The sequence below is a fragment of the Lutra lutra genome, chromosome 1 (assembly GCF_902655055.1).
Source record: "Lutra lutra chromosome 1, mLutLut1.2, whole genome shotgun sequence".
Taxonomy (NCBI): Eukaryota; Metazoa; Chordata; class Mammalia; order Carnivora; family Mustelidae; genus Lutra; species Lutra lutra.
In genome coordinates this window covers 220,561,385-220,584,546 of record NC_062278.1, presented here as the reverse complement: position 1 = coordinate 220,584,546, position 23,162 = coordinate 220,561,385, and the positions used below count along the sequence as shown (strand labels likewise).

Sequence of the window (23,162 nt, the reverse complement as noted above, 5' to 3'; positions counted from 1 at the left end):
TGGCGTGACAAGACGGGGTCAGGGAGTGGGCCCCATGGCCACCTCCAGCCGGGCCGTCGAGGGCAACACAGGAGCGCAGGGCTGTGGCTGTGGCGCGTCCCTTTCTCTGGCGAGACGCCAAGGTCTAGAGGGTCCCCTGACGCTGCATCCCTTGGAAACAGAGCGAAGCCAGTTCCCGGAGCCTCCCCTACCCCACGATGCTGCCCCCAGGTGGGCAGGGGGCTCATGGGGAGCTCTCCCAGCCTGGGGCTAAGCCAGAGGCTCACCCCCCCACCGTCCCCCCGCAACAAACTGAACAAGGAGTACACTGGGCACGGTTTGCATTTTCTTTCCCTGTTTTGTTTTAACCCTAAGAAGCAGGTCTGAGAAGACCCCGCGAGCAGCGTCACCCGTCACCCTTCCCCGGGGAACAGAGGCCACACCAGCTGGGACAGGCGGGAGCAAGGCTCAGTGTCCCTGTGGCATGTGCGGGTGGCTCCGCAGCCGGTGGAGGGAGAGGCGGGCCGGGGAGGGGAGGCACTGGCCTGGCCTGGCCTGGGCGGGAGGGGCGGGGCGCGGGTGGGACGGCGGGCAGGTCACCCGCAGGACCCCGTCACACGGCCGTGCGCGTGGGTGTGCTGGGCTGCTTCAGCCGCAGCGTTTTACACAACCAGCCGGCAAAATCCACTTCTTCCACCTCGGACCGCTTGATGAAGGTGTGGCTCTGGAGGGAGGAGAGGCGCGTCAGGAAGGCCACAGCCCGCCCAGTGGAGTTCACGGGGTGGGTGGGTGGGTGTGTGTGTGTGTGTGTGTGTGTGTGTGTTTTGGCAGGTGAGGTGGGCTCGTCAGTCCTGGTCACGCTCTGAGGGGGACGACACTGTCCCCGGTCCCTTGACGCCCAGAGCACCCCCATCGTGAAGCCTGCAAGGTCCCCAGACACCACCCGCTGTCCCCCACAGTCGCTCCTGGGAGAGAACACCGGATCTGGAAGGAGAGAAGCGTCTGCGAGGACAGTAAGTCCCCAACACGTTCTGTTTGGTGCGGCAGCCACGGGCCATGAGAGCCTCCTAAGGCCCTGACACTGGGCTCCCGGGGCTGAACAGAACTCAGCGTTCTGTTTCGTTTCCAGAACTGTGAGAGCCACATGAGGCCGGTGGCAACTGCACAGGACGGGACACTGGCAGCTCCTTCCTGAAGGCTGGGGGGCATGAGCAAGGCTGTCCCCAAGGGTGTGCAGGGCAGGGGCGGCCCTGGGGGATTGGGGGGCACGGGAGGGGTGCAGGCCTCCACGAAACGCCCAGCTGGGTGGCAGGACTCCCACGGTCTGGGGCAGCAGGCCCCACAGGAAGTGGTTTAAGTTGGGGCAGAGAGACCGGGGTGCCCCATGGGGACCTCAATACTAGGAGCTCATCTAGATCACTTATCTGTACACCTTACACCTGACACATATTAGTGATGTCACACGTGCCTATAACACATAAAACTGGAACTCTCTGCTGGAACCGGGGCACAGAGACCCTTCCCACGTGGTGCCCTCGGTGGCGCCCATGACCAGGAGACCCTGGCTGTCACCGAAACTAACAGACGAGGCAAGACTGGACGAGGTGCCTGGGGACACCTCACAGGAGGTGCCAAAGCAGAGACCCCTGGATGGGGACAAGCCAGCTAAGAGGGCCACAGGCGGTATCCCCCAGGGAACAGGACTGTCCTGTGCAAAGGCCCTGAGGTGGAGACTCTGTGAAGGAGGCAGGAAGGCCGAGACTCCCTTCCTGGAAAGGCTGTGTCCTGACACTGAATAGAAGGCTCACGTTCTGCCGCGCCACAACGGGGGCCCAGCGCCCGGGACTCACACAGTCTCGCGTTGTGGAGGTGGGTGAAGGGCAGGCTGCCGCAGGCGTGGCAGGGCCGTGGGGATGAGAGCAGGCAGTGGAGGGGACTGAATGCGCTAGTGGACTCACTGCCCCGTGTCCCCTGCCCTGCCAGGGGAAGGGGAGTTTCGACACTCACCCTGGTTCTCAAGGACATCAGATGACAACCCTGGGACGGACAGGGAGGCTGGCAACCCTGGGTCTCCCCAGCCTGTGGGGCCCCACCAGCCCCAGGAACACCCCTGACCACGCCTCCAGGAGCCAAGAGCGCCAGGGCCGCTCTAGACCCGCCCACTAGTGGAGCCAGGAGACCACAGACAGGGGCTCTCTGGGGGGACACGCCGTGCAGGACGGCAGAGCCTCTCTAGGGCTGCCTGGGGTCTCTCCTCTCCCGGGGGTGAGCCAGTGCCCTGGGGTCACTTACCGTGAGCATCTTCAGATCTGCTCGCTCTGCTGGGTTCTTTACTAGGCTGGAGAGAAAGAGAGAGAACGGGGGAGACGATGCAGGGCAGTTAGCCAGCGGCCATGCGACCCCACATTCTGAGCCATGACAGGTCAGCCCCGCCCCCGCGCCTGGCCCAGCTGAAGCCGGTGGCGGCAAGGAGCAGGGGTGAGGGCAGGACCCCTGGGGAGGAAAGGGCAAGGGTCTGACACCAGGACAAGAAGGAAGGGGAAAGGCTGTGGGGACCCCCGGCCGCTGCTCAGTCTGAGGCCTAGCAGCAACAGCAAATAAATCCCCCTGATCTGGGAGTCTGAATGCCAAAATGGAACTTTTTCCTTCAAAAAAGCAGAACTGCTCCTGAAGACAGTTGCTCAAACCAGCCCGAAGTCAAACGGTGGCTGTTCAGAACCAAAAAAAATGCAAGGTGTAGAAAAACATTTACACACACCCCTGGTTCGTGCGGCAGTGTGCTCGCCAGTGGTGGCCCAAAGGGCCAGTGGTCCCTTCACCACCGGGAGTGGGTTTGCTACCGTGTGGGATGCAGTCCCCAGGCAGTAATGAGGCCGGTAGACTCCACCCGCCCTGACCTGGAGGACTGCCCTCAAGGTGAGGGGGTGGCCCCAGGCCCCCTTCCTACGCCAGAGCCTGCTCACCCCAGGCCCATGCTGACGCACTGAGAACAGCTGGCCACTTGCCAAAACCCAACTTGGAAGGCTTGTTTGGAAGCTAGTGGGTTACAGGGCTCGAGGAATTAGGAAACCGGGATGCCTGCTGGCGGAAAGCAAGGCGGGAATGGCGTCATTTCCAAAGAGCCTGAAATCCTGGTTTGTTCTGGGCTTTGGGGACAGGATGGGGACAGCAGACGGACACCACGACTCAGCAGTCTTGGAAAGGGAACCTATCTGGGTTCTCAGGTGAGCTCCAGGTGCCCCCCGATGCCACTGCCCATGGGCAGTCCTGCCATTGATCCAGGAAGGGGGACCTGGCCTAGGACCAGGAAGGAAGTGTGCACCTGGGCCGGCGGCCGGGGTGTGGGAGCTGTCCCGGGAGGCAGGCGGGGCCTCTGGCGGCATGGCATCCTGCCCTGGCCCGCCCGGAGACCGTGCTGGGGGTGGTGGCACCTTACCATTTATTTACAAACTCCTGGAAATCCTGGGTGAAGACGCCACTGGGGAGCTTGGGAGGCGGCTGTGGGAGAGAGCAGAGAGGTGGGGATTAGATGCTTGAAGAAGGTTCCAGAATCCTGGGGAGGTGCTTCTGGGCCTGAATCCATGAGGACAGCCCAGCACTTTTGGGGGGCCCTCAAAAGGCATCTCTCCTGGCCTTAGTCCCTTCCCCTCGCCAGAGGCGGAGCCCGCCCTGACCTGTCTCCTGGCAGCTTCCACACAGGACCTGTTGCCCGTCCTGCCAATTTGGTCTCGGGCTCATCTGGGGTTCTCTTTGGGAAGTTCTGGTTTTGGGATCACAGCTGGTTCCAGGGGGTAGGAGAACAGGGCCCACCTGTCTCCAGCTGGGGGTGTGGACCACTGGGGGAAGGGGTGGGGTATGAGGCAGCCGATTCCAGAAGCCCAAGGAGCCTGGCCCCATGCGTATGTGCTGGGGTGGGCACAGCCGGGTGCAGGGTCAAACCCCTGTCAGGGAAGGCAGCGGGCAGACTGCCCGGTGAAACCCGAGGGGCCCCCTCCAGGCAGGGATGGGAGGTGGCGGCAGCCTCCCTGGGAGGACGGGCTTGCTGGGCCTAGGTGTGGCTGCAGGTGCAGGGCGAGCTGTGTCACCAGAGCCTGCCCGTCCTGTTCTGTCATGACCAGCCCTGCTCCAGGCCACTCACCCACCACCCTATGCTAAGCCAGTGCCACATGCCATCCCCTTTCTCTGCCCTGACTCCAAAGGGCCCCTGGAAGCATACTTTGGCCCAAAGGAGGCCTAGGAGGGGCAACACGGCCAGGCGGGGAGGGCGGGCTTTGGGGACAGGTCCCACTCTGTCCCTTTCCAGCCGCAGGCCCGAGGAGGCTGCTCCCATCCTGCGATGTCTACGACAGAAACAACCCCACTACCTGCTTACGCGGTGGTGAGGAAGATCTGGGGGGTCGGGCCCACCACGCCTCCTGCCCCGAGCTTTCCCTGGGGAAGGGGGTCATTTGTGACTGTGCGTGCAAGGACTCCGAGATGCGTGGAGAGCTCCCGGGGGTGGGGGGCAGCTTGGGCCGGGGGTGGGGGGTGTTCTGCAGCAGGACTATGGGGTTGTCTTACTCCCCCCATCCCCACACGTGCACGCACACACGCACACACACAGGCACGTGAGCTCCTCCTAGGAAGTGGAGGACTCGTGTGGCACAGCAGGAAGGTCACATTCCTACCCCCGACGACTAGCCATCGGGAGGTCCTGCCCATCCCGACTCCTCCCCAACACAGTCCGGTTTCCGTGCGGCTCTAGGTAATGACTTCCTAGTCCAAAGGTTTCACCCGCCCGCGTGAAGACAAGCCAGAGGGGCCTCAGGTACGCACCTCATTCACAATATAGTCCAGCAGCTCGAAGATGGCCATGGCAGGCCGGCTGTCTGTCCCGTGACCTGCATGGGCCGAGACAAAACAGGGGTGAGGCAGGCGTCAGCCGAGTATCCTGCCCCTGACACTGGCCCAGACCAGGGGAGGCGCCCTGGCGGGCTCCCTGCTGCTAGGTTCGCTTTCTGGGGAAAGCAGCTTCTCTCTGAGCCTCCGGTGAATTAACGAAACAAAACAAAGCAAAATGCCAAAATGAACAGGAGCGTTTTTTGAGAAGTCACACATTTGGCACGGTGCTGCTTCCAGGCTGTGCCAAAGTCACAAGCCCTGCCGTGTGGCGCCTGGCGAGGCTGTGCGGGTGGTGCTGACCAGCAGCAAGGCTGGCAGCATGACCTTGCACGGAGCCGCGGGTGAGGGCAGCGTCAGGCCCCAAGTGCTGTCCAGACTGGACGGCCAGCTGGGGGTAGCTGACCCCTGTCTTCGACCCAGCTGGACTTTTGCCTTCTGTCCCCTGTCCTGAAAACGGGCATGAGGGCCGGGGCTGGGGGAGGTGCTGGCAGGCCAAGGTGGCCTGGCATGGCCCGCCACTCCTCCCTGCTGGGACAGGGCCACAGCTGAACACCCGCGATGCCATCTGGGAGTTGGTGCTGGGAGGGCCAGGGCCCGGGGACACAGATGGGAGCGGGGGTGGGGGGGTTTCTCCCCTTGGAGAAAATCAAGACACCCCAGCGGTGAGGGTCTGTCCCTAAAAAAGGAGAAGCTGGGCATAAAAATACTGTGAAAGCTGCTGTTGGATGGCCCCTGTCCGTGAGCTGCAAAGACAACGTGGTCCACTACACTGGGACACACGGCTGCGAACAGGAGCAAGGTTTTGACCTGTGCCATCCCGGGGACAGACTCTGAGCCCACGACACTCAGGGAGGGAACCAGACACAGAAGGCCCCATGGGGTGTGAGCCCACACATGCAACACACCCAGACCAGGCCCCTCCACAGACAGGAAGGGGGGTCGTGGGGGCCGGGGGAGGAGATGCGAGTGGGTAAGGGGCTTCTTTTGGGGGTGATGGAACGTTCTGAAACTAGACACTGGTTATGCTGGCACAACCTTGTGAAGATACAGAATTCCACGAACCGTACACCTACCACAAGTGAGGCCTGGGGAGCGTGAGGCCTAAGGGCTCCACAAAGCCGGCAGCAAACGCCCAGCCGTGCTCAGCCACGCGCTCCCTTGGCCTCGCTCAACTCCCTTCCTGTCACTTGACTTGAAAAATGGAAATCAGAGTCCGAAGCGCTGCTTCGTAATTACGCTGCGTCCACTGTAACCCTCACTCTCCCCACCTCCAGAATGTGCCCGAGGGAGCCCCCCACCTCCTGGGGGATTGTGCTGGCCCGCAGAGTCCCCCAAAGCCCCCTGGCCTCTTGTCCCCTTCCCACACTGTGTGTCAGGACTGAATTGGACAAGCCGCCCAAGGAAATTCTGAGCCATCGCTTCCAGATTCTGCAAGGCCTGGCCCCAACACAGCAGAACGTTCGCCGTGCAGCGGGCACGTAGAAGGTTTGCGGGGCCATCCTCGTGCGATGAAATGCCGGAAAACCCACCAACCAGTAGCCCGGCTGAGGAGGTCGTTTCAGAACAACTGCCCCCCCCCCAGGCTGGCCACAACACGCGCAGCTGCCTTAGATGGCAGCGGCCTGGGGAACTGTCCCCAGAAGCCTCGGGACCACCCGGGGACGCTGAGCACAGTTAGCGTGACCGGGGACAGCTGGTGCTGAGCGGGGCCAGAGCAGAGGCAGCTGCCGCCCCGCGCACGGCACTCCCCATGTGCGGCTCGCGGCCTGTCCCAGCCCGAAGTTCCAGAGTCAGGCCGTACCGCTGATGGGGCGTCCAGGGGGTCTCGGCCGCGGCGAGATGCTGTGAGGCTCTCCTTCTACCCCGTCCACCACGGGCCGGCCAAATATGGCCTCCAGCTCCTTGGCGTCTGGTGGGGGGATGGGGTACCTTCCGATGGACAGCTCCACCAGGGACAGCCCCATGCTCCAGATGTCTGACTGCACGGAGTAGTGCGTGCCCTGCAGCCGCTCCGGCTGTCGGCGAGAGAGCAGAGAGACGCCCCGATGGGCGCTGGGACCTGGGAGCGTGTGTGGCGCTCCTCCTGCAGCCCCATCCGGGCCTGGGCCGCCCTCCAGAGACCCAGCCACGGAGAGAGAGCGACTCCCTCTCCTCCCTGCCCCTGCCGCGGGACCACGATGCTCCCAGCTGGGGCTGACAACGGTGCTCAACAGCCAGACCTCCGGCCCTTTTGGAAAAGGGTGGCCGCCCCAGGAAAGGCAGAGGGGTGCCTCCTCTTCCACGACAATCCCAAGACTAGCTTCTTAGAGTCTGCTCCTGAGGTCACCCAGATGTTTCCTAAGCTATCTGGGGGGTAGACTCTTGGCCCAGAGGCTGCCTGACTGCTCTCCTGGACGGGGCTCTTCCTGTTAGCGGGAGGTACCGGGTGGGCACTTCCAGAGAGAGCCCCGCGTGAGCAGACAGCCACAGCGAGAATCTGGACAGAAAAGAGAAACCAAGCGGAAACGGCAAGTGTACTACGGAGAACTGCAGGCTTTGGAAAAGCTTCTGGAAAACAGAACAGCTGACAGGCTGGGGAAGATCCAGACCTCCTCACGCCGCAACGGACTTACAGACATGTAGGACCGAGTTCCCACGAAGGAGTTGGCCATGGAGTCAATGAGCTGCCCGCTCACCCCAAAATCGCACAGCTTAATCTCCCCTCGGGAGTTGACGAGGATGTTGGAAGGTTTCACATCTACGGGCGGGGCCGGGGCAGGTGAGGGGGGAGCCGGGCCTGCCTGCCAGCCCCGCCCAGCCCCCAGGCACCCCTGCCCGGCTCACCTCGGTGCATGATCTGGTGCTTTTCCCGGAGATACGCCAAACCCCGGAGAACCTGTGGGGGAGCCCCAGGCTGGGGTCAGCAGGGCAGCACTGTGGGCAGACCTAAGGGGCCGCTAGTCTGCTAGACCTAAGGGCCCACGAGTTCAGGGAGGAGCCCCTGTTGAGGGGCGGGGGCAAGTGAGAAGAGCAGCAGGGACAGTCATACTGTCCCAGGTCAGTGGGCACATGCCCGGCTCACCTACCTGCACGCACGGCCCACTGGCCGGGCAGGCGCTCAGCAGGGACTGGCCAGGCCCAAGGCCCAGCAGGAGGGCCGCCCTGCCCCAATGGGGATAGTCTGGGGAGTGCTTCTGAGCTGGGTTTGCATGGAGGCCCTGCAGGCGGACGGCCATTTCACCGAGGGACAGTGGCACTGTGGGGTCCTATGCAGCTGGGGCCCTTGCCACTCGGGCCCTGGGCACCCCGACACCTGAATGGGGAAGGGAAGCATCACTCCCATTTTATAGGCCACAAGATGCCACTGGCCAGGCCTGCAGATGGCAGAGATGGGTGTGGGCTGCAGTCCCGGGCTTCTGGTGGCTGCTCTGACTCTGGCCATGTGGAAGGGGGTGGGGAGAATAAACCCGGGCAGAGCACTGGGCCAGGAGCATGAGCACGGCCCCCAGCGCTTGCCTGGCCAGAGGGGCCGGAGCCACTTACCGCAATGCTGACCTTCCCCAGGATCTCCTCGGGAATTCTCTTGGCTTCTTTCAACACCTGGTCCAGGGAGCCACCATCCTAGGATCAGCACAGAAAAAAAAAAAAGCCAGCCGTGCTGAGTGGGCGGCCGGGCAGGGCAGAGGATGGTCCCGAGAGGGACACCGGAGCAGCAGGTAGGAAGGCGAAGCATTTCCCCGGTTCCCGGCAAGCTGAAGCCTGGCTTCCTCCACAGGAAACAGAGGCCAGACCACTGCCAAGTGCCACCCGCTGGCCCAGAGTGGGGCCTCCTTCAGGCCCCAGCAGCTCTGGGGCTCCCGAACAGCCCATCCAGTAAGGAAGGACAAGGGTGGCAGTACGCTCCCTCAGCAGCCTGGCTTTCTGGGAGCCCAGGCCTCTGACTCAGCGGGCCTTCCCAGGTTGCCACGGCAGCGGCGGGCGAGGCAGAGAGCCGGGCTGGCAACCGGAGCAACCACGAAGGCGCCAGAGCTCCACCGCCCGCTTCTGGGGCCTGGGTTCCAGTCCTGCCAGCCCGCAGCAGCCCCACCGCACCGGGGTCAGAGGGCTGGGAAAGGAGGCCAGGAGGCACCAGGGGAGGAAGAGACGGAGGGAGTTGCTCCCCTGCCTCTGGCCAATAGGTCTGGTGCTGTGCTCCCTGCACAGGTCCTCCCGCTCAGCTCCCCACCCCAGGCCTGGCCTTAAATCCACAGGCTGCCTGACAGCAAATCTGGAGACCAAGCCCAGGCCAGGGTCCTCACTGGGCCCCGGGGACGCCAGGTGGACACGGCGGGGAGGGCTGGGGCCTGCTGTCTCCAGCACTCCTACCCCAGCCTTGCTCAGTTAGAAAGGCCGGGGGTGGGAGCTCTAGAACACCCAGCGCGCTGTGAAGCTTCTACAACTCTGGCCTAGCTTCTGCTGGGGTGGGGGGTGGGGGTGTACACAGAGAGAGGCCGGGCCCCGGGAGAAACCCACGGGCCGGCCTTCCTGGGTCTGCTGCAGGACCAGCGGGAAGGCCTTCTAGGGTCAGCTCTCCCCTCTATCACCCGACCGTAAAAGCATACTGAAAAATTCCTTCTAAACTAGGACCCTGCTTTGCAACACAGCTCCTTTCGCTCTGGACTTTTTCATGGAGCCGCGGCAGGTTTATAGATGAGGACGTCCGGGGAGAGCACCCCAGAAAGGCCACGGTAGGCCAGACCCCGTGCGGGGACCTCGTCAGCGGCTCTGACAGTTTGGGGAAAGGACAATTCTGTCCCCTCTCTGGCTGCTGCTGCTTTACCCCATGCCGGCGCCCACCACAGACGCCCGCAGACACGGCCCAGCGTCTGCTGGGGCAGGATCGCTTCCGGACAAGACCCCGGTCCACGCTGAGAAGACAGTAAGTTGCTCAAGTCACGCTGACAGGAAGTGGTGCAGGAGACAGCACAACTGGGTCCCTCTGGCCCCAAATGTCACACCCTGTGCGGCGTCACGCGCTTTCGCTTTGTGTGTGTTCTCAGTGTCCCCGGAACGGCGCTTACTAAGCAAGCGTCGCTCGAATACCGTCTTAGAAAAAGCTCAACCGTAGGGGCGGCCGGGCAGCTCCGCTGGGGCGGCGCCCGGCTCCCGGCGTCGGCTCTGGTCGTGATCTCAGGGTCGTGAGGTCAAGCCCCGCGTCTGGCTCTGTGCTCAGTGTGGAACCTGCTGGAAACGCTGCCCCTTCCCCTGCTCACGCTCTCCCCCCCCCTCAAAACAAAAGCAATTATAGGTAAGCGACACTCTCCTCTCCCTAAATTTCCACTCGCCTCCCCTGAAATGTGGCTTCCAGATCCTTCTGTGTATTTGCATACGTTCCCATATGCGCTAGAAAACACGGTGTTTAAAAACTGTACGGAAGTGGGCTCCCATTATGCGCATTTTCTCCTGCAGCACATAAGCACCATCTCCCCGCCCTGCCGGCAAGTGGCCCGGTACGGGTCCTTACCCCTCCCTGGGCAGCGGGTGTGTGATTTTCACTGTCACAGAACAAGAGAGCACGTGCTTCAGACGCAACCAGACGCTCAAATACCAACAGGTACCGCTGGACAGGCAGTAAGCCGCCCCCCACACCCCCGAGTTGTCAGTGACAGCCCCAGAAGCTGGCAGGTACCACCTGGAGAGTCCCCCCTCCTGTGCTGAGTCTGGGTTGCTCATCCCCCACTCGGGGGTCTCTGCTTGGAAGCCGGGGCTGGAATCGACCCGTCGGGAACAGGAGCCGATTCACACCCAAACCGACATAGAGACGACGTCTCACCCTCTGCTCCCTGCTCCAGACTCCGCGGGAAGACTGGATCCCTCCACCCCCACCCCGGCCCCACGGGCAGGCACTGCCACCCCTCAGGTGGAGGTGAGGAGAACCTGGTCCCAAATCACGCCTTTGGGAGGTGGGCGGTGAGTACAAGCCGACCCCAAGCTGTTCTGCAATGTGGCACATGAGTGAGCGTGGCAGGAATGTCCCGCACACTCAGAAAGGCCCTGGGCACACGGGGCAGTTTTGTGCACGGGTCACGTGACGTGGAAACACCACGAAGGCCAGTGGGACAGTCTCCCCCTTCCGGTACGTTATGACCTGGTATTTTATAATCCGTCTGTTCTCACCCCTTCCTTGCCGGCAGCGCCCCCTCCCAAAGGCTCATGGCTAACCTGCGAACTGGGGCATCGGAGCTCGGCGCGCTGTGCCAGTGCACACCTCACCTGAGGGCGTCTTTGCCAGAGGGAGCTGCTGCCCTCCTCCTACACCCGGCAGGAAAGCTCACCGAGAAAATCCAACCAAGAATAAGCAGCGGATGGCCATGACACACCCCTGGGACTGCCAGCACCTCCCCCGCCCCGTGTCACAGCAGCTCCTCCTCGTGCTGCTGGGGGCAGACGCCTCACGCAGGAAACCTCTGCTTAGGTTCACCGACAACTGAAGCAAAAGGCAGGCCAGGCTGAACCGCTCCCCCTCCTCTATGAGGGCAAGAGGCACCTCTAAATTCCCACTGCGTTCAGGGAAAACAGGGAGAGGAGGCAAAGGGCGCCCCTTGGACCACAAAGGGACGCCCCATCCTTTCTCGCGCTACATGCCTGTCTGCAGTGACCGCCAGGTGGGCGGCGGGTTTGACCTCCCTCTCCCTCTGCGCTGGGTCGCTGCGGGGCCAGGAGCCTGGGGGCCAGGTAGGGGCAGAGTGGGAGGGCGGGAAGTACCTTCTCCAGGGCAGGGTCACACCACGCGGCTGCTCACAAGGCACTCCTCCCGGCTGCTTGCTCAAACTCACTTCCTGCCCCCTTACAACACCATCAGGGAAGAGGGCGCTGTGCCTGCAAGGCGTAGCCAAAGCCCCCGGGCCCAAGGTCACCGCATCCTGGTTTTGCAAGGGCCCCAACGGGCAGGAGCCCCGACAGCCCAGCAGCAGGCAGCCCCGTACCGGACGGCTCAGGCTCCCCCCAGGGCCCTCAGCGTTGACCACTTCTGCTTTCGTTATCCCCGATCCCACCCATTTCTGAGGTTCAAGACCAGCGTTTCTTAACAAGGGGGCTCATCAGAACCAGCAGGGCGGTTTGAAACAAGATCAGTTCCTGGGTTCCACCCCAGAGCTCTGATTCTACAGACCTGAGCTGGGTGGCAAAGCCAGGTCTCACCCTGAACAGAGCGCGCAGATTGCTGCCCCCTGCTCCGGGGCCGCTGGGCCCAGCAACTCCGCCTCCGGGACCTCATCCCACCTCTGGCAAGGACATTCCTTGCGCTGCTGCTCCCAACAGGGGGAAACAACCTGTGTCCGCCACCCCGATGGCGCTCGATGAACTACCTGACAGGCTCTCGCCGTGGCCGGGACATGGACCGTGGGGAAAGCGACGCCGGCTGCCTGCGTGCCAGTGGGGAAAGGCTTCCACTAGGTGTGCGGGTGGAGGCCAGGCTGCAAGGGGGGCGTCTCGTGCACACAGAACCGGGGACCTAGGTGCATACGGCCGCGCGGCACGGAGTGCCTCCAGGGACCGCTGGCAGTGGGCACGCTCACCATGTGCTCCATGCAGATGCTGATCTCGCCGTCGCTGTAGAAGGCCCCGTAGAAGCCCACGATGTACGGAGAGTTACACTCATGTAGCACCTGCAGCTCGCGGATGATCTGGTTCCGGATGGCTGGCTTGATCTCCAAGTGGATCAGCTGCGGGGGGAAGCGAAGGGGGCTCACAACCAGGCTTCTAGGGGGCCCAGGAGGTGGCGGCTTTGGCCCCCGACCCATAATGTGCTCTCGGCAGCTTTCGACACTGTGCAGTCCGCGCCGAGGCACTTACCTAGAGAACAAAACCACACGTCCACACACAAACTCATCCAGCTGTGTCCACAGAGCAGGACTCACAACGGCCAGAGTGCGGCAGCCGCCCAAGTGTTCCCCGCCAGGTGAAGAGATACGCGCCGCCCACACCCACACAGGCACGCTGCTCTGCCAGGACAGGAGCGGGGCACCCCATGCGCTACCCCGGGGATGGGCCCCAAGCGCACGACGCTCAGGCAGGGAACCACCTGGAGGAGGCTCCCGGCTCCCCCACGACATCCCAACGTTCACATGGGAAGAAACCAAGGACTGTCTGGAGATACAGTCACGGCTGCATCAACGCCGACAGCCCGACAGGAAAGTGTCGAAGCTGGGGCTCCGCGTCCGGGCCGCTTAGAATCCCAGCTGCTCCGACCACTGCAATAGGACAACAGAACGTTATTTCCACCTGCCTGTCAGGGGCATCTGAACCTATCGCCAGAGGTCCCACATTTCATTGGAGCCCTGTGACAGGGAGAAGGAGCGGCAAAGACTTGCTCGAAGGGGACCCGCGCCTGGAAGGACAAGTGGGAGTTGGCCGGACGGATGTGGTGGCCAGTGGGGGGCAAAATGCTGACTGAGGCCACCAAGGCAGGAAGGGGTGTGCGTCAAGCTCAGGGAGGTACACAGTATGTATGGGGAGCAACACCTGCTCCCCGATGACTCCGGCCACCTTGAGAACAGCAGAAGGGCTTGGTGGGACGATGCCTGGTACCTCTCGCCACTCCCCGGCAAAGCTTCATGCCTCCATTTGTGAAGGCAAGCTCTGGCCACGGGTTCCAGGCCCTGTGCTCCCTGCCACGGCGACCCCCAGTGGGACCTGGGGACGCTCTCTCCTCTGGGGGGACTGCACCTGTGACGTGATGCCAACAGGCACACACGAGATGCTGGTCTGAAAATGAAGTGTTGCCGTCTACGTGGAAGGCAGGAGGTCTGCTCTCCAAATCCCGGGAAGACTTGTTGAGGCCGAAGGATGTGCCCCACAGGGTGACAGAGGCCGACATCAGCCACAGAAATGCAACCAGGCCTTGCGTTCAGTTGTAGACCCTCCGGCGGCCGCATCACCAGAGTGCAAAGAAACAGAAGTGACTCTTTCCACGTATTTTAATTCAATGCAGCATATCAAAAAATGACTGTTTCAAGGGTTCCTGGGTGGCTCAGTGGGGTAAGCCTCTGCCTTCAGTTCAGGTCATGATCCCAGGGTCCAGGGATCGAGCCCTTCATCCGGCTCTCTGCTCAGTGGGGAGCCTGCCTCCCTTCCTCTCTCTCTGCCTGCTTGTGTCCCCCCCCCCCAAAAAAAAGACTGTTTCAACTTGCAATCCATGTAAAAAATATTCATGCAATGGTCCCATACTGAGCCTCTGAAACCTGGTGCCGTGGTTCTCTGCACGACAGCACACCCCGGCCGGACCGACCGCGTCTCGGGGGCTCCGTGCACACGGCTGACCGGGCTGGCCGCCACGGACACTGCAGCTCTCGGCCGAGAACTTCAAAGGAGCCACAGATGAGCGACTGAGCTGGGGAACAAGAACTCCAGGCTTGCACCAGAGGAAGGGGTGGACAAAGGTGGGCGGCACTGGATGGAAACCCAGAGGTCACAGGAGCCTGGAGTTGGGGCCTGGCATGGGAAGGACGGCCACCAGAAGTCAAGATGCTTCTGGGAAAGATGCAGGGAGGACGCAGGGGCTCATGGGCCACTTCTACCCGGGCCTGCAGGGTGGGCCTTCCAGGTCCCCAAGGAGCCACACTGAGAGCATATGGACAAAGAGCGGGCATGGGAAGGGGCACGCTTCTGAGCACACGTTTCCACAGCAACGTGGGGACGGGAGAACCGCCCCCACTGCAGGTTCTAGAGGCTCGATCCTGTTTCAGGGGCACGCGGCTGCCGAGCGGTCAAGTGTGTGTCAGGGCCAGGCTCCCGGATCACCAAACCCACGCTCTCTCCACGCCACCACCTGGGGTCAGGCACGCTCCGGGAGCTGGTGACACAGGGACGGCGCAAGCCATTCAAACCCAACACCAAGCCCGTCCAGGAGTTTCGGCGACTTTTACGGCGGAATGGGGGTGCACACAAGAAAGAGAAGGGAAGACATTCTGGAGGCAAAACGCTGACAGCTTCCTCCAGGTCAGGCCCAACGGGAAAGGGCAGGCCCGAGAGGGCTCACACCCAACTCAGACGCCGACCCACCTTGGCCCGTTTCCTTGTGTGTAAAATGGAGCTTTTGCTCCCCTGAGACCAGAACAGGACACCAGCTCTGCCGCGCAGCAGCCACTGGAAGGATGGCAGCCAGGACCACGACGCGGCCTCGCAGGGGCCACAGACCCCCATCAGAGGCAAGCAAGCGCTCGGGGCCCACACAAACGCGATGCCCAAACAGGCTCCTCTGCCCGAGTTCTGGGGAGCCCAGGAGAGCACGTGCCCAACACACACCCTAATTCATCCTACGGCTCCCGGGGCCCGAGCAACGCAGAGGTCTCGCCCCCGGGGCTCGCAGAAGGACACAGGAGTCAGAACACAACGCGTGGGTCAAGAACACACTTTCTATTGCACGTGATTGTAAACCTCAAGACCAGTTCACTCGGGGCTTACATGACTGCTCTCCCTGCTCTCTCCCAGCAGGTCATACTGGTTAGGAAAGCCCTCTGCCGATCCAAGGGGCCACAGGGATGCTGGCAGCAAATGGTGCTGCACGGGGAGAAGCACCGCCCCAGGCTGTTTCTGGAGATCTGGTGACCTTATGTCCTCACAAAGCCATACACAGCACCTGTTGGTGCCCCTGGTGACCGCTCAGCTGGTCTGGGGGATCTCCAAGGTCCCCAATGCCGACCTGGGCCAGCACGCTGTTCGCAGGGTCCCCCTCCCCACCAGCCATGGAATCTCACATCTGCCTTTCTATCCCTGCTCACGGCGTGACGCAGACCCGAGATTTCTCGGGTCTCCAGCTCAGCAAAGGCTGCCTGCGTGGAGGGGGCAGAGCCAGGTCTCGGAGAGCTGGCGTGCTCCAGGGACAGGAGAAACAGGCCAGGGGACAGCCAGCCAGCGCAGCGCTCCCGGGAAAGGCAGGACAGCGGGCACCCACGGAGGCATGGGGTTCCCGGGTTTCTGAGCATGCGAAGTAGGACCTATGGGGAAGGGGATTCCAGAAGAGGTGATTTTCCCTGCCTGAGAGAACGTGCCCGTAGGAGCAGAATAATTTGTCACACAAAGTCCCCTGGTTATGTGAGCCACTATCCCCAAAAGTCACATCCTCCTCTTCTCCACCCATCAAGCTTGCAGGAAGGACTCTAGACCGCTCAGCTGGGAGGGTGAGTGCGCCAGTCTAAAATGATCCGGACGTTTCTGAGGACGGGAGTTTAAGTTCTGGAAGGCAGAAGTCAGGGATGGAAGGGAAGAGATGCTCAAGGCAGAGGGGCACTGCTGTGTCCTAACCAGAGGCCGGCTCTCCCTGAGGACGGGGGAGCGCTGAGCATGCCAAGCCCAGGGGCCAATCAGAAAGCAGAGGCCTGGGGCGCCTGGGTGGCTCAGTGGGTTAAGCCTCTGCCTTTGGCTCAGGTCATGGTCTCAGGGCTCTGGGATCAAGCCCCGCATCGGGCTCTCTGCTCGGCACGGAGCCTGCTTCCTCCTCTCTCTCTCCCTGCCTCTCTACCTTACTTGTGACCTCTGTCAAATAAATAAATAGAAATCTTAAAAAAAAAAAAAAAAAAGGAAAAGAAAAAAAGCAGAGACCTGCACCTTTCAAACCTCCCTCTTATTTCGGGGGGTGGGGGGTGGTGGTGGTGGGCAGGGGCTGCCCCACCACACACCGCCGCAGGGCACAGGGATGGAGGGCCCGCCTTCACCGACCACCCCTCACCTTTCTCGCCATGATGAGTCCGGATGGTCTGTGCTGGACCTTGGTGACCACGCCGCCGTTCCCAGCACCCAGCTCCGAGATCCGTTCAAAGTCATCATCCTTGAGCTCCCCGACCTTGGCCTTCTGGGTGAGGAAGGCTTCTAGTCGCTTCTTCTGCTGCTCATCCAGTTCTAGCTCTGCCAGCTTCTTCTGGAGGTCCACCAAGTTTGCTCTGCAAAGACCCAAAGGGCAAGGGCCAGTGAAGACAGTGCAGGCTGCAGAAAGAGGACCGGACCCGGCCGAGCTCAGGGTGAGGCCGCGGAGTGCCAGGCCCCAGGTGCGTGGCCGCAAGGACACTGGGATGGATCAGACACCAGCCCCTCCCTCAGGACCGGCTCTGGCTTACTGGTGCTAGTCTCAGACCCAGGAGCTCCCGTTCCTGACATGAGGACTCTAGACCACATGGGAAGGAGACGCAGGAACAGGGAGGGGATGGGCTGGGGGCAAGCCATGGGTCAGGTGAGGGAAGGCTCAGGCGGACACAGAGGAGGAAACTCGTTCTGAGCGGGGTCACGGCCAAGAACAAGAACTGTGGGGCAGAAGACAGAAGTTGCAAGATGCCTGCCTTTAAAGTACACGAATGACACAGGGGCACTTGAGGGGAAACGAAGAGGGGCAGACAGCAAACAGTGCAGACATTTCCAGGGCGCGGCTGCCCAGCCAGCAGGTTCTTAGGACGTTACTGTAAACACGAAGCATTTATGTGCACAAACGTTCAAATGACCAGGGGCGCCTGGGTGACGCAGTCGGTTAAGTGTCTAGCTCTTGATCTCGGCTCAGGTCATGATCTCAGGTCGTGGGATGGAGCCCCACATCGGGCTCCATGCTCAGTGTGGCGTCTGCTTGGGGTTCTCTCCCTCCCCTGTGCTCTCTCAAATAAATAAATAAATCTTTAAAAAAAGAAAAAAAAGGAAAGGAAAAAAACCAACACCCCACCATATACACCCCTTTGTTAGGTGATATGAGGAATTTCCCAAGGAATTTTGACTGAAAGCTATTCTCACGAATGCCTTGACTTTGACCCAGACCTGGAGTCAACAGCAGGTCCCTGTAACAGGTGGGCAGACATTAGCTCAGTGCACCAAAGGACTAACCCAGTGCTGTCCCAAAGAAATAGAATAAAAGTCACGTGGGCAAATTTTTTTTTTTTTACACGTGTACAATTAAAATTTTTCTGGCTACGTTAAAAAATATCTATCAGGTGAAATTAGTTTTACCATATTCAATTTAACCCATCAAAAATACAAATTTCACGGGGCTCCTGGGTGGCTCAGTGGGTTAAAGCCTCTGCCTTCGGCTCAGGTCATGATCCCAGGGTCCTGGGATCGAGCCCCGCATGGGGCTCTCTGCTGGGCGGGGAGCCTGCTTCTTCCCTCTCTGCCTGCCTCTCTGCCTACTTGTGATCTCTGTCTCTATCAAATAAACAAATAAAATACTTAAAAAAATACAAATTTCAACATGAAATCAGTATAAACAAATTAATGAAAACTTATTTTTCCTTTTTCTTCATATAAAGCCTCTGGAATCTGGAAGGCATATTACACATCCAGCTCCCCTGAATTCGGACCTGGGACATGTCAAATCCCGGCGGTGGCCTGGGGCTAACTGGACCAGAGAAGGTGGGCAGCTCAGAGAGTCTCTAAAGGTCCCTGGGTGATGCCTGGCCACCGATTTCTGAGGGTTTTTAAGAGGCTGACCCCCAACTTGGGGGAGACCTGCTGGGGGGATTCAAGCAGAGAATGAAGCGGGGGACTGGGGCACTCTCAGGATACTTCCAAATCTCAGATTTGACTCTAACTGGGCTAGAACGTAGAGGTTGAACAAAGGGGCACAGCTGGGAATGAGACGAGGGAAGTCATCGGAGCTGCTACATCGAGAAGCTGCTAGAAGGCAGGGGACTAGGTGCTACTTCCTGAACACACATCAGGGCTTACAAATACCACCCTGTTTCACTCTCAAGATTTTCCTGGGAGGTGGGTATCTTGTAGTCCCAGCCCACATAGGAGGGAACAGGCTCAGAGAGGTTAAGTAACCTGCCTGTGGGTCGCAATGCAGGGAAGTGGCAATGCCTGGAACCAAACCCGTGACCATCCTCACTGCCAAGCCCTGCTCATCACGGCACGGTGCTGAGCCGGGACCGAGGGCCTACTAGGCGCTCCCTGAAAGCCTGGGTAACAGAGACCTGGACGAGGAAGGGAGAGAGGAGGGAAGGCAAAGGAATCAATGTACACGACAGGATTCTTTCCTAAAGGACTGAAGAGGTGGCTTTTGAGGCCAGACTGTGCAAAGTCGTCTTCGCAGGACCCTGCGATGTGAACGTGCGTCCTGGTAGTCAGCTGGTCCATCCACTTTCCATGCAATAGCAACCCAGCTGAGGCTACAAAGAAACCCTGGAATTCCAATGGCTGGCTTCCTCTGCAGGGGGCAGTTCTGGAAGGGGTGGAAATCAGCAGCGAGTAAAAGAAAGCAGAGAGAGAACGGAGAAGGCGCTCTCCTGCGAGAAGAGTAAGCAGCGGGCTTTTGAAAATAAGGACCCCGTCCCCATGTCAAGCTGCCTGCTCAGAGACAGAGAAAGAGGTCAAGTCGCACACGCAGGCATCAGACCCTCTTGCCCGGGGCACAGGGGCCGGGTCCCCTGAGTGGGGCCACACACGATGCTCCCCCATCGTGCCTGGTTCTCAGGGGGTCATGCCACACCCACAGCAAACAGACCCCAGCCCAGGGCCTCTGCAACCATCCTGCTCCTCTTTACTGTGAGGGACAGGAGTGGGGAGATCCCAGGGACGTCTATGGCCAAGGGATCACCCTCGCTTGACCTCGCAAGTGTGTGCCCCTCCCACAGTAGGATTCCCGGTCTCAAGACCCCCCTGTCCCAGATGCTCCTTTCTGTCCCTTCCCCCAAATCCCTCCTCTCTGCTTCCGTGCCTGCCTGCGGCTCCATCCTTGTCCTCCTCCCTGCCAGGATCCTGCAGCTGACCTCACCGCTCAGGGGCCTCACCTGCCCCTGTGCCCTTAGAGACCCTCAACTAGTCTTCTCCCTAGGGGGTCCTGGCTCATCCTAGCCCTCTACCGCCCTTCCCCTCCAGGGACCCTTCCCCCCACTCTTTGGTAGGCAAGCCCCCCCCCCCAGTTTCACTACTGGGGCCCCATACCCCATCTTCTTCCTCAGGGACCTCCCCCTGGCTTCATTCTCCACTGAGACTCCCCGCCCCCCTCCGGGCAGGAGCCCTCCCTCAACTCCATTTCCCTCCTCCAGAACTCCCACCCCGTCCTCTTCTCCCAAAGACCCTCTCCCCAGAACACACGACAGGGACCCCCTCTCCTGACTCAATCCTCAGGGTCCCGCATCCCGTCCTCTCCACTCAGTGACCCCCTTCCCCTCAACCTCACTACTCAGAGCGCGGCACCCCATCCTCTTCGCCAAGGGACCCGCTGCCCCGACCTCACTACTCAGGGCCCGCACCCCATCCTCTCCACTCAGGGAACGCCCGACCCACCTTTTCCTCTCAGGTCCCCCCTCCTACCCACCTCACTACTCAGGGACCCCCCGCCCCTTCCTCACCCCGGCCAAGCCCGGCCCACTCACTCGGAGGCGCCCTCGCTGGTGGGGGACGGGCCCTCGGCGATGGCGGGGTTGATAGTGAGCGCCGGCAGCACCGGCTTCCTCCGGGCCAGCATCGGGGCTCCGCGGGCCGGCGGCGGCGGCACCTCTAACCGGGGCCCATAGGGGGCGGGCCGGGAGCGGACGGCGCCGACGCGAGCCCGGGGCTGCGGCCGCGGCCTAGGCGGGCGCCGGGGCGGCGAGTGAGGGCGTCGCTGCGGACCCGGGCCGAGGCGCGCCGACGGGCACCGGGGCTGAGGCCGAGAAGCCGCCGCCGCCGCCGCCGCAGAGGAGGCCCTTCCGAAGCTGACGCTGCAGCCCGAGCCCGGGAAGCCGAAGGCAGGGAGGGGGAGCAACGAAATCGCGCGCCGGCCTCTCGCGAGAGCTAGCGCCAGGAGCCGCGAGGCCCCGCCCCCTCACCGCGGCGCGTGCGCACCAGCCGGAGGCCGCCTTCCCGTGGTGGGGCGGGAGAAAGGGGCGAAGATCTACCGAGACGACGCCAGGAGCGTGCACCATTGCTCGCTACCTTCAGCTGGTTTGCGCATGCGCCTGAAGCTCTGGGCGGAGGCGCAAAGGAGGCGGAGCCGGCGGGAGGCGCCTTGCGTGCGGTTCGGAGGCCAGCCTCCCGTGAACCCTGTGGGTGCCGACTGGGGCTGCATGAGCCCCTAAGATCCCCAAACGTGTGGGAGACCACTCAGAGTCCATTGCAGTCTTTTTGTCGTTTATGGACACACAGTCCCCGGAAAGAAAGCTCATTTCCAAACTTTATTTTTTTTATTTTTTTTTTTTAAAGATTTTATTTGTTTATTTGAGAGAGAGACAGTGAGAGAGAGCAGAGCTAGGAGAAGGTCAGAGGGAGAAGCAGACTCCCCATGGAGCTGGGAGCCTGATGTGGGACTCGATCCCCGGACTCCGGGATCATGACCTGAGCCGAAGGCAGTCGTCCAACCAACTGAGCCACCCAGGCGTCCCCCAAACTTTATTTTTAAGTCGTGCTAAATACATATGGCCTAAAATTTACCACTTAATGTTCAGAGTGCACAGCTCGTTGGCATGAAGCACGCTCACTCGTCCTGCGACCACCCCACCCTCCGTCTCCGGAACTTCCATCTCCCCAAACGGAGGCTCTGTCCCCGCCAAGCACGGACAGCCCTTGCCCCAGCCCCGGCCCCACCAGGGTTCCTCTCTGCCTGGGTGGACGGGACTCCTCTGGGGACCTCAGATCATTGGAGTCATATTGTTACACAAGAACAGGCCCCAAATGGATTGACTCATGTTAAGCCCCAGGTCAGGAAAGCAAGTTTGAGACCGAACCTAACTGTGGTTTTGAGCTTTCCCAAGAGTGGGACCTTTAACTAGCCAATCTGGAATTCCTAGGTCCTCCCTATCGAGGCCATCTACCTGACAGACCCCTGTCTTCCCCCGAAGGAAGGAGAATCCTGCCTGAAACAATCCACTCTTTGCTACAAACTTATTTATGCTGCTTGCTTCTGCCTATAAAAACCTTTCCATTTGTACAGCTTCTCAGCGTTCCAGAGATGGGATGCTGCTCATTTTTATTAATCATTAAATAAAGCCAATTCCAACGTACATTTACCTAGTTGAATTTTGTTTTTGTTTTTTTTTTTTAAGATTTCATTTATTTATTTGACAGACAGAGATCACAAGTAGGCAGAGAGGCAGGCAGAGAGAGAAGAGGAAGCAGGTCCCTGCTGAGCAGAGAGCCCGATTAGGGGCTTGATCCCAGGACCCTGAGATCATGACATGAGCCGAAGGCAGAGGCTTAACCCACTGAGCCGTCCACGCACCCCTTGTTTTTTTTGTGTGTGTTTTGTTTTGTTTTAACAGTATTTGTTCTTTTGGGTCTGCCTGATTTCCCCAAGCGTCGCGTCCTCAAGCTTCCTCCACGTTTTAGCAGGTGTCAGAATTTACTTCCTTTTTAAGGCTGAATCATATTTCGTTGTGTGGATGGACCCCATTTTGTTTAGCCTGTCATCCATTGGTGGGTGTTTGAGTTTTTTTTTTTTAATTTTTATTTTTTTTATTATTTTTTTAAGATTTTATTTATTTATTTGTCAGAGAGAGAGAGGGAGAGAGAGCAAGCACAGGCAGACAGAATGGCAGGCAGAGGCAGAGGGAGAAGCAGGCTCCCTGATGAGCAAGGAACCCGATGTGGGACTCGATCCCAGGACGCTGGGATCATGACCCAAGCCGAAGGCAGCTGCTTAACCAACTGAGCCACCCAGGCGTCCCTTGAGTTTTTTTATCTTCTGGACGTTACTCATTGTTGCTATGAACACGGTGCAAAATATCTGTTTGAAACCTGCTTTTATTTTTTATTTTATTTTATTTAAAATTTTTTTTAAAATAATTTTTTAAAAAAGATTTTATTTATTTATTTGTCAGACAGAGATCACAAGTAGGCAGAGAGGCAGGCAGAGAGAGAGGGAAGCAGGCTCCCTGCTGAACAGGGAGCCCAATGCGGGGCCCGATCCCAGGACCCTGGGATCATGACCTGAGCCGAAGGCAGAGTCTTAACCCACTGAGCCACCCAGGTGCCCCTCAGTCATTCTTCTGAAGGTTGGGTTGCCTAGCTCTTTATGTGACAGATACTGTGCTGGGCACTAGAAATGCAATGCTTAAAAAGTAGATACATGATAAATATATGCATAATTGCAAAATGTAACAATAATCCAAAGTGCCGTGTTACTATGGTTCTCCCCGATTAAACTGGTATGCATGCGTGCTTCTCCATCTCTAGAAGACGAGCCGTTTTGGTTTTTCCTCCCACTGCTCCCACCCACTCACGGAAAGTTAGGGAGAAGGCTTATCTGCCTTCAAATAATGCCACGACCTTCCCCAGCTCTGCGTGTTTTTCTACCTTCCCTCTGTTCCGCAAAGTGATCTCTCCATCACTGTATTTTATTTTAGGCTCCACGTACATATAGTCTTTTTATGGAGCTGTAACATCCATAT

General features: G+C 60.0%; 1 protein-coding gene across 2 annotated transcripts; it reads right to left on the bottom strand.

Moving 5' to 3' along the window:
* Positions 1–312: 312 nt before the first annotated feature.
* MAP2K2 (mitogen-activated protein kinase kinase 2) lies at positions 313–20,579 on the bottom strand. 2 transcript variants are annotated; one of them, XM_047706046.1, is made up of 12 exons: positions 20,172–20,579; positions 16,547–16,757; positions 12,396–12,542; positions 8,383–8,460; positions 7,684–7,735; positions 7,473–7,597; positions 6,662–6,875; positions 4,795–4,859; positions 3,416–3,477; positions 2,272–2,317; positions 555–703; positions 313–504 (listed from the first exon to the last, which is right to left on the bottom strand). In XM_047706046.1, exons 1-11 carry the CDS (start codon positions 20,261–20,263, stop codon positions 593–595), a joined length of 1,203 nt encoding a protein of 400 aa, XP_047562002.1. In that variant the 5' UTR covers positions 20,264–20,579; the 3' UTR covers positions 313–504; positions 555–592. The 2 variants fall into 2 exon arrangements, with proteins under 2 accessions (XP_047562002.1, XP_047561996.1); XM_047706040.1 differs by having other exon boundaries at positions 313–703.
* Between the last annotated feature and the right edge of the window lie 2,583 nt (positions 20,580–23,162).

Bases quoted from the DNA above. Each gene is read 5' to 3' on its own strand.
- MAP2K2 (XM_047706040.1), bottom strand. From the start codon at position 20,263: ATGCTGGCCCGGAGGAAGCCGGTGCTGCCGGCGCTCACTATCAACCCC. The intron at 7,736-8,382 runs GTAAGTGGCTCC...GCTCCCCCACAG, and splicing joins TGGGGAAGGTCAGCATTGCG to GTTCTCCGGGGTTTGGCGTA. The intron at 2,318-3,415 runs GTAAGGTGCCAC...CTTTCTCTCCAG, and splicing joins CAGGAGTTTGTAAATAAATG to CCTAGTAAAGAACCCAGCAG.